This window comes from Herpailurus yagouaroundi, unplaced genomic scaffold (assembly GCF_014898765.1).
Source record: "Herpailurus yagouaroundi ecotype Mexico unplaced genomic scaffold, PumYag 28, whole genome shotgun sequence".
NCBI classification, from domain to species: Eukaryota; Metazoa; Chordata; class Mammalia; order Carnivora; family Felidae; genus Herpailurus; species Herpailurus yagouaroundi.
This window is the reverse complement of record NW_024412376.1, coordinates 58,996,903-59,007,675: the sequence shown is the minus strand read 5'-3', so window position 1 is coordinate 59,007,675 and position 10,773 is coordinate 58,996,903. Positions and strand designations below refer to the sequence as shown.

At 42.1% G+C, this 10,773-nt stretch overlaps 1 protein-coding gene across 17 annotated transcripts in view; it reads left to right on the top strand.

Annotated features, from left to right (window-relative positions):
• The first annotated feature begins 1,689 nt into the window (after positions 1-1,689).
• The window catches only part of LARP1B (La ribonucleoprotein 1B), a 126,823-nt gene continuing 117,739 nt past the window's right edge, over positions 1,690-10,773 (top strand). For 3 of the 17 annotated variants that reach the window (XM_040474187.1, XM_040474181.1, XM_040474168.1), the window contains exon 1: positions 1,888-2,810. In XM_040474187.1, coding sequence (XP_040330121.1) covers positions 2,312-2,810 — 499 coding nt within the window. In that variant the 5' untranslated portion in view covers positions 1,888-2,311. Of the gene's footprint in view, positions 1,838-1,876; positions 2,811-10,773 lie in introns of those variants that run through there. The other 14 variants (XM_040474228.1, XM_040474223.1, XR_005789914.1 and 11 more) reach the window with 11 other exon arrangements.

Sequence of the window (10,773 nt, the reverse complement as noted above, 5' to 3'; positions counted from 1 at the left end):
TACCAAGGACTGTGAGGGAATTCATTAGTGCAGTCTGGACAGATCAGTGCAATCTGGCACAGAAGGAGGCAAAGAGTGGAGAGGCAAATAGAAGACAGGTAAAGTTGTTTCCAAGAGGCAGCTATGTGGAAATAGGAGTTATTAATATGTGTTTAAAAGAGGGACAACAAATTGACAACTCCCTTCACTGACATTAGTGGCACTGTATTACAGTGAAGATCTGAAACACCAACTACTGAATCTTTAGAGACCTTTTGAGTACACATTTACCCTCCAGTTCTTCTCTTCCTGCAACCACAATCTAGTTCCAAAAAAGTCCTCCTGTGTTTCTTCAATAAAGCACCTTTATAATTCACTTAAAAACAAAACAAAACAAAAACAAAACAGCAGCAAACAAAACTACCAACCATGGTTAGGTAGCCCATATGAATCTAACTTCAGACACCATTCCACATAACCTTTTCCTCAACAGAATCAGTCTTTAATCCACCTGTATTGAAACAGATAGTAAAATAGAATGTGTTCTCTCAGTCACTTCCAGTGTGAACTTGTTGCTGACCTTTTGTAAACAAAGCCAAGTATTACCTGGCAAGGCTCCAAAAGGCTGATTCTAACAGGAAGAGCAGCTAGTTGATAGTTAACAAAACAAGGCTTTACCAATAATGGAGCTAGTGAAGATGGGGCCTCCTTGGAAATATAAGTACAATCCTTATTCAACTGGTAATGGGTCCTGAAGGTTGCTCAGGGTCAGATAAATTGGAAATTAATGTGACTGAAGGGAGACCCCCTGGGAAAGGAGTCCCGTACAAGCTTTCTGCCTAGCTTGTCAGCTCTCAAGGAAGCTAGGAGGGACCCATTGCCAAAGTGCATACAAATGGCCAGGTACAGTTTTTTTTTTTTTTTTCTTGTTTTTGAGGGAGGGGTGTTCTTTGGTGAAAAAATTTTCACTGGGTCAAACCCATTTTCAGCGACCTTGCACAGGAACATAAACATTAATTAACTTATAAATACATGCCTATGAAACCAATATCATCATTCACTGAATGTGACTGCCAAGTAGAAAGCTCTTATTGGATTTAATCAATACATATTTGTACCTTTTAAAATATGTCTATTCCAGGAAAAAATATTAGGAAACATGGTTACTTTGTAAACAAGTGTTATCTCTACAAATCAAAGGAACTTGTAACAACAACAAAAAGCCGGCGAAATACTAACCATTTGTTTTCCTCAAGAGCATTTTAAATGTATTTCAGTTCGAGGGTTGGAAATAAGGGTGGGGAAGTGCACTAAACCGACTCCCTGGGCAAAGGTTTCATAAACAGTTACCTACAAATTACACAATTTCCATTCTGGACGTGGCTCGGGATTAAAAGGGATCGCAGCGCCCCAAATCCTCAGGGGGAAACTTTCACGGAGCGAAGGGTCTAACGCAGAGTCCGGGACCCCGGTCAGCAAGAAAATCACCCCAGGGTAGGTGGCGGAGACTACCTACCATCCTCTCCCGCCTCGGTTCAATTCTCCGTCAGGGCCTGGGGCACAAGCGACCGCCCCGCCCCCCCGCCCTCCGGCGCCACGTGCGTAGCCCGCCCCGCCCCTCGCCCGCACTCTGCAGAGGGCGGTGCCAGGGCGCCGCGAGTCACAGAGGCCCTGTGCGCGCCCCGCCCCTGCGCCCACAGTCGGGGCTGCGGTAGCCCGCGTGCAGAAGAATCGTCCAGTTTGCCTTCCCTCCCCCTCGGCTGGCCGCTGGGGCGGGGTCGGCCCTTAGGCCGGGCGTTACCCGGACCGGCTAGTCCGTCAACCACCGCTGGCAGCCTCCTTGCGAGGGCAGGAATCGGTGAGTAGCCACGTCACGCTCCTTCGGGAGGCCCCGCCCCCGCTCTGCCCTCTGGGACCGCCCCCTTCACGCCCCCGCCTCCGCCCCCTTGTGCAGTTACCGGCTCTAGGGGCGCGCGCCTCCTTGACTCCGCTAGAGGTCCTCCACCCCTGCTTGTAGTGCGTCCACCGCTGCCCACGCCAGGTGAAGGCTCGCGGCTCCCGGCTGCGGCGCCTGGCGCTTGTTGCCTGGCTCGGGGCGTGTGCCTCTGAGACGAACTGGGCCGGCGGGCGGTTAGCGCTCCGTTCCGCGCGGGGAGGGGCGGCGGCACGCCGGGCGCTTGTACGGCGTCGGCCGACACGGGCGGCGGTGGCGGCCGGGTTCTCGGGTTTTCTGCCCCAGGCCGGAGCCAGTCGGTTCCCCGGCGGAAAGACGGGCAGTCGGGCTCCCTGGCCCCGGGCTCCCCCTGGCTGGGGTGGCTGGGGCAAAGGGACGATGTCTGCTCGCGCCCCGGTGCCCGGCGCTCACACTGGGGAGGAGCCACCCACGGTGACTGCTGAGAAGGAGTCGCTGTTGGTAGCGGCGAGTCGGCAGGCCGAGCAGCTGTCCCCGCCCGAACGGGAGGGCAAGGAGGCGGCGAGTGAAGAAAGGGCCGCGACAGCCATCAGCGCGGGGACTCGGGGAGAGCCGTCGCCCGCGCTGGTGCTGGGATACAGCGTGCCCCAGGCGGCCGTGCCCGTGAGACCCCTGGCGCTGCACCTGGCGCACAAGGCGCGCGGGCCCGGGGGCCCCTTCGGTGGGGAACCCCCGCCACCCTTGCCGAGGGACCTGCCGGCCGAGGACGTCCTGGAGATTGAGGCGGCGGCCGGCCCTGAGGAAAAGCTGCAGCCGCCGCCGCCGCCTAAGGAGAACCCCTGGACCAAAAAGCCTCCTCAGCACCTGTCCACTGCCGGGACGGGACTGCCGCCGTCCCCACTGGAAACCCTGGAGGCAGGTCTGTGGTTTTTGCGGTGGGCGCTGGGATGGTGTGTGCAGGGATGATTTGTTTGGCTGTTGAAGGACTGGGGGAAGGGCAGGCCTCCTTTCCCTGTCAGTCGGAGGTATTTCGTTCCAAGGTGTCATTCACTTTGCCTATTTACATAAATGGACATCTGGGAAGGGAGCGGCAGGAAGAGGTGGGACCTCAGCTTCTCCTTGACTGGTGGGGGCACAGCGGGAGTAAAGTAGCTGAGCCGCTCGCCTGGCGCGGCCTCGATTGAGTTTGCCCCCGTCCCCCCTCCCCTCCCCTCCCCCCCCCACGTGTTAGTGACTTGGGGAAACTAGGTAGATAATGCAGTTCATCCTATAGAAAAGTTTTTGTGGACTTTTGGACTTGTAAAAAAAAGGGGTGAAGCAAGTCAGAGCCAGGGGATTTATTTATAAGCAGTGGAAGCGCCATTGTAGTTTTTTTCATTGCGAAATAATTGATAAGCTGAAAATCTCCGTTTTCAAAACAAGAAGTAGTGATATTAAGTATGAGACTATACAGTAATTGCCAACAAAATTGTGGTGGGAAATAATTGAATAGGACAGTTGACATGAGAGTGGGTTGCATGTTAGGTAAATGGGAGTCTTCGGTTGGCAGCCCTCCTCTTCAGAGGAGGTTAGATTAAGCCTCAGCATTTGAAAGCTGATCAGTACAGTAGGGCCCTAGGTGCTTTATTTTGGTTGTAGTTTTTTTTTTTTTTAAAGTTTAAGTAGAAAAAATAAAACAACACAAAAAGCAGTGTCTCCTAGTTTTATTTTGTAAATTAAGTCTTAGTAAATCAATAGAACTTTTAATATAGAAATTACAGCTGTTTACTGGGAAATCTTCACTTTTTCTTAAAATTAAAGGTTAACAATACAATGGGGAAAATGTGAGTGTGTTTACAGGGTTGTGAGAATCAAGTGAGTTCAAGAATATGGCATAATTATAAGGTAATTAAAATGTTTTAATTACATTTATATTGCAGGTATAAACATTTCTTCAGAGGAAGTCCAATAGAGTGAGATGTTAATTGATTTTTTTTTTAGCCTTTGCATGGTAATACTCCTCATTCTTCATAAATGTTGACACTTGCAGAAAAAACTACTTAAAAATTTGCTCTAAATTTAATATTACCATCATTCTCTTCTAGCTGTAAAGATCTATTTATTCACTATCACTAACTGAAGGAAACAAATCTTAAAGCATAATGTCCATACATTTAGCGAAGGGAAAGAAAGCCTTAATGAATCTTAATGGACTGTTCAACCTCGCTACTTCTAGACTTGTAATTGTAATTTATATTCAGTGAATTAACCAAAAAATGAACTGTCTTTTGGTTGTAAATTATTTTGACAGGTTTTTAAACTTTTAAGGCAAGACTTAGGAATTTTAATTGGAAATGTCCTTTTGAAAACTATTTAAGAGTTTAAGTTCAGGTGCCTTCATTGGGGATCTTAATCTTTATTGGAGGTTAAGAACAAGGTAATGCTTGAGGTATGTTGTGGTTCATGGCAATTTTGATTTTGCTGATGTCTCTCTGTAGGCAACTCTTCCTATTCTTGGAATCCTGTGCCTACAGGAATACTATTCTTTACTATTTGGAGCAGTAATTTTATAAACTTCCCAATACTGACTCTAAGCTGTTCTACCACAACTTCTGTTTGTAGTCATAGTGTAAAGATTATGGTGTAGAAAAATTGCACTGTTTTGAGAGACTTGGGTTCTACTTCTGGCGATTTTACTGGGCATTGTAAATGAATGAAATGAATGTATTCATCTCTTCCAGTTAATATAAGAGTGTCATCTATAATCTGGGTGCCTTGGCTTCCCATTTTCCTAAGCATATTTGCAACTTAAAGAACAATAAAATAGCAGAGGACCTTTAAGGTTTAGAGTAGGTGCAAATTAGGGATAATCTATTGGTAGGGAGCCTGTGTAATTTATCCTACAAACCAGGATACTGTAGAGAGGGAAAGAGAAGGATATTAATTATGCTGGAATAACAGACTTAAACCATGCTTGTCCTGGCCAAACCTGGATTTACTGTTACCCTCTTAATGAGGTACAGGAATTCCATCCACAAAATTTTGCCGGAAAGTTTATCATCAGGGATAGAAACATTATAGGAAATGAAGGGGATTATCATGATTATTATTCATGATAATCATGAATTTTCTCTGTTGAAACTGCAAGTGAATCATTCTTGCTTCTTCAGCCTTTGTGAGGCACTTTATTCCACTTGTAGGATGATTTTGGCCTGTGTATTGCTGTTTCTCTTAATCTAGGTGAGGCCTTTTCAACCAAAGCCTGGCCCACCTGAGACACCTAGAATAGTGTCATTGCAGTCTTGAATTCAGTAAGCAGACCCGAAAGAATTGTCTCCAATTCTTGTTTAAAGTAATTGTTTTCTTTTTTAAAGTATTGGTTTCTTTTGGAGACCTTTATTAAAATTACAATGTGGGTTTTATTAATCTCTTACCTGCTGCTATCACTGTATTTTGCATATCAAAAATCAGCTTTCTAGTATAATTGCAATTCTTTTACTCAACGAAAACATGGTATATAAAAATACTGATTTGTCCATCTTTTTTATCCTTATTCTTCTCTGACCTCATCAACTGTCCTTTCTCTTAATGTCTGCTTCCTAGAAACTCCAAATAAGCTTATTGTTACTCTAATAACATTTTAAGTAAGTTATATGAATGATACATAAACACAGCCTCCTTATAAAAACAGAACTTTTGATGTCTCCTTACATATCCTGTTTACTGATATTCAGACCTTTCCATGCAGTTCCTTCTAAATATAGTGTTTTGTGTATGTTTTTAAAACATCATATCATCATCCATTTTTCATTTAAAGTATTGGTTGAGCCCACCAACCAGGCATGGGGGGGGGGAGGTGCCTGGCTGGCTCAGTCGGTAGATCTTAGGGTTGTGAGTTCAGGCCCCATGTTGAGCATGGAGCCTACCCCCCCCCCCCCAAAAAAGGTAACTATACAATAAGTGAGTTTTTAAAATTAAATTTTAAAAATTGCTGGCAAGGAGCCCATAAATATAATTGATATAGTTCATTTAGCCATTTACCTATTGGTTGACATCTTGGTTTCAAACAGCATTTTTATTTTATTTATTTTAATTTTATTTTTTTAGAAGGAGAGCTTGAGCTGGGGGAGGGAGAGAGAGAGAGAGAGAGAGGCTCAGCCATGACTGAACTTGCCTCCCCTTCCATACCCAGCTCCACTGACTCAATCCCATGATCCTGGGATCATGACCTGAGCCGAATACAAGAGTTGAATGCCCTTAAATGACATTTTTATACATATTTCTGGTATACATGTCTGACTTTCTGTAGGATAGATGATGAGAACTGGAATTGTTAGGTAACAAGATATTTGTTGACAAGTTGCTCTCTAAAGTGACTACAAATTGATAGTCCCACTTTTAGAATATGAGAATTAAATAGTTTTAAAAATGTTTTTTAAAACATTTACTGTAGTAAAATGGCATTTTACTACAATTTTCCCTTAAAATTAGTGTAATGTTGGTAACAGTGCATTTTCTTTCTTTCTTTCTTTTCTTTTAAGTTTATTTCTAACAGAGAGAGAGAGAGTGCGAGCAAGCTAGGGAGGGGCAGAGAGAGAGAGGGAGACACAGAATCCCAAGCAGGCTCCAGGCTCTGAGCTGTCAGCACAGAGCCCAAAGCGGGTCTCGAACTCACCAACCACGAGATCATGACCTGGGCTGAAGTCGGATGCTTAACCGACTGAGCCACCGAGGTGCCCCAGTGCATTTTCTTAATTAAAACTTTGCTAATGATTATAGTCATGAAAAGTGAGTAAAGTTTTTAAGTTTGTTTATTTATTTTCAGATAGACTCAGAGAGCATGAGTGGGGGAGGGGCAGAGAGAGAAGAGGAGAGAGAATCCCAAGCAGACTCTGCACTGTCAGGGCAGAGCTGATGCTGGGGCTCGAACCCATGAACCATAAGATCATGACCTGAGCCAAAAGCAAGAGTTGGATGCTTGACTGACCGAATCACCCAGGTGTCCAGGATTGGGACTCTGGGCTCTTGACTGACTGAGCCACCCAGGCAACTCTAAAATTATCCCTATTATGTTACACTCCCTGCCCCTGCAAACTACTTAAATATCCTACACATCTCTCTATTGGTTGTTAACATAAGAAGAGAGTACTTAAATGGGTAGGGAGCCTATAATGTATCTGGTCTTATCCTACCATTCTAGCTTTTTGTTAATGTTCTCTTCTTTGTACCCTGTGTTTTGGGTGAAGGCCCTATTTGCTCATCCTCAATCTCTTTAATTCTTTTCTCCCCCAATTTTTACTTAAATTCTGGTTAACATATAGTGTAATATTGGTTTTAGAAGTAGAATTAGTGATTGATCACTTACATATAACACCCCGTGCTCATCATAACAAGCGCCTTCCTTAATACCCATCACCCATTTAGCCCACCCCCCACCCGGTTTTAATTCTGTTTGTCCTTGAAAAACAAGTTCATATGCTGACTCCTGTATGTAGTCTTCCTTGGTCTCACTGAGCTACTCTCCTTAATAGTCCACAGCTTTCTTACAGAAATTACCCCTAAGTGTCTTGTAATGGGATTACATATTCATGTTTTTATCTCTAGTTCTAGTCTGTAATGTTCTTTGAGGCAAAGGGTGTCTTCTTGATGTTTGTATATTGTCCATAACGATGACTTTCATTTAAATGGTGCTCAATTTGTGGATTTTATTATTTTGAAAAAAATTTTGACCTTTTAAAATTATGATTAAATGCAGTCATGGTGTAAGATATCTTTCTTATGGGGTTAGCCATAGTCTGCCTTTAAAGAACAGATTATACCAGCAACTCTCATTTTAATGTGCACAGGAATCCACCATGGGTCTTTTTAAAATGCAGATCTGATTCTGTAGGACCTGAGATTTCTGTATTTTAATAAGTTCCTAATTGATTCAGTGATGCTGATAGATCAGTTTGTATAACAAGGGATTTTAGTCCTAATGAAGTATAATAAATAATAAGTATCTGTTAACAATTAAAGATGTTGCATTTACCTGACTGGGTAATACTGTTGCAATTTTCGTTTCCAGTGTTAAAGCTCTTAAAATGAATTGTTTTCCTTATTAATTTAGAATTATTAGCTTATAGATTCCCGGAGTTAAAGAATAACATTTTAAAGGCACTGGAATATTACTCAAAAAGTTGCACTGATATAGTGTCTCACCAGTGATATTTGAAAAATGGGAGATATGAAGATCATACACCATTCATGTATGTTAATATATACTTGAAAACACTAGTAGTTTAAATTTGTTAGGTTTCATCTGTTTGGGAAAAAAATGTATTTAAAATTTTTATGTACAAATTTAAACGCACAAATATGTTTTAAATTTGTTTGTTTTTTAATTTTCTAGGGTTGCTTATGTTTTCTCTAAAAACGTGAAGGGCAATTTCCTCCATTTTAGTTAAAAATAGCCTTTTGTAGGCTTGTTTTACCTATTCTCCCTATGTGTATATAAAATTATATTTAAGACGTGATGGACTATTTCCATGTTAATGCATATAGATTTATCTTGTTTCTAAAACTTTTACATTCTTTTGTTTAGATATACTGTAATATAACTATACCATGTTAATGAATGTAGATATAGGTTGTTTACTTAAATATGATTATATCAGCAAACTCACCAGTAAACATACAGACATCATTGTACCTTGTCTTGCTTCCCAGGTAATTTCCCAGAAATAGAATTGCTTTATTAAAAGATACATGTTTTAAGTGATAGATTACACATGTCATTACAATAGGTAAAAAGTGTTTTATTTTACATTTCTTAATTAGTGCAATTGAATGCCATTTCATATTTGGCCGTTTATATATATTTATTAAAAAAATTCTTTTTAATGTTTATTTTTGACAGAGAGAGAGAGAGAGAGAGAGACAGAGCATGAGTGGGGGAGGGGCAGAGAGAGAGGGAGACACAGAATTCAAAGCAGGCTCCAGGCTCTGAGCGGTCTGCACAGAGCCTGACATGGGGCTCGAGCCCACGGACAGTGAGATCATGACCTGAGCCACCCAGGCGCCCCATATATATTTTTAATTATGATATTTTGAATAGAGTTGACACGATATTACATTAGTTTCAGGTTTACAACCTAGTGATTTCAAGTTTATATGTTATGCTGTGTTCACCATAAGTGTAGCTACCATCTGTCCTTTTGCATCACTGTTACGTTGTCATTGCCTGTATCCATCAGACTGTGCCTTTTCCTGTAATTTATTCATTCCATAACTGGAAAACTGTCTCTCCCCACTTCATGTATTTTGCCTAAACCCCCTGTATTTCTTTTTAAAATCATCTGTTCATCTTTCACATAGATTATTTATTTAGCAGCTTAGTATCATCCTTTCAAATGAAAAAGTCTGGGTTGATGAGGTTGTTTAAGTGAGCAGCACAAAGGACTTCCTCATGTTGAACTTGGAATTAGACAAATGTGTCCACACAGTTGGTTGCATTGCAACTGCAGGTCCTCCCTCTATCTGTGTTGGGGAGTCTGTCCCTGTGAAGGTGACAGACGAAAAAGCAACCTACAGGGGCACCTGGGTGGCTCAGTCAGTTAAGCTTTTGACTCTTGGTTTCTGCTCAGATGGTGATCTTGGGGTCATAGGATTGAGGCCCCACCCCCCTTTCCCTGATGCGCTCTGAGCGAGGAGCCTGCTTGGGATTCTGTCTGTCTCCCTTTCCCTCCCTCTCTCCCCCTTCATGTGATCTTTCTCTCTTTCTCTCTAAAACAAATTTAAAAAAAAATTTAAAAAGCAGCCTACAATACTTGCTTTTTGTGGACAGCTAGTTCCTAAAGGAAAAAAAGGAAAGGTGCTGATTTGGTAGGTTCTGTTTTTTTTTCCTAAACTCATTAATCAGGAAACTTACTATTTCCATGGGAGGACTTGGGAACAGGAATGTTCTGGGAAAGTCTTCCTCTTGGAAAAGTAAATTAATTCATAAGGACCGTTTAGTAACAAATGTTAAGAAATCACTGTTTCCTTTTCCAGAGTGGCTAACATAGTTTGTCAGATACTTTGTGATTAAATTATTATATTGATAACATGTACATAAACATCCCAATTACAATGTGTACATAAAGGTACAACATTAAAATGTAAGCATTATTAATTCCCCAGGGTTAAATGTAAGCTTTCCCATTATATTTCCTGAGGAGGAATTAAAGTTGAGAGCTTAAAATTTAAACAAAAATTCAAAATTCTGAGTCCAAAAGAATATGCTGAAATCAAAATCTCTTAAAATTTTTTTAAATGTTCTGGGGTGCCTGGGTGGCTCAGTCGGTTGAGTGTCCGACTTCGGGTCAGGTCATGATCTCGCAGTTTGTGAGTTTGAGCCCCACATCAGGCTCTGTTCTGACAGCTCAGAGCCTGCAGCCTGCTTCAGATTCTGTGTCTCCCTCTCTCTCTGCCCCTTCCCTGCTCATGCTCTGTCTCTCTCTGTGTCTCAAAAATGAATGAACGTTAAAAAAATTAAAAAAAAAATTTTTTTAATGTTCAAAGAAATAAATATTTCCAATTTACTCACTTTTAAGTAGAGCTTATAATCAATGTCTGAGTAGAGTATGGAACTGTACTGGGTTTTATTTTTATTTATACATGGTTAAATAAAAAAAATTTTTTTAATGTTTATTTTTGAGGAAGAAAGAGACAAGAATATGAGTGGGGGAGGGGCAGAGAGAGAGGGAGACACAGAATCCCAAACAGGCTCCAGGTTCTGAGCTGTCAGCACAGAGCCCGACGCGGGACTCCAACTCACAGGGCACGAGATCATGACCTGAACCGAAGTCAGATGCTCAACCGACTGAGCCACCCAGGCCCCCCGGTTTTTAAATCAATAGATTATTAATTCTGTTATGTTTAAG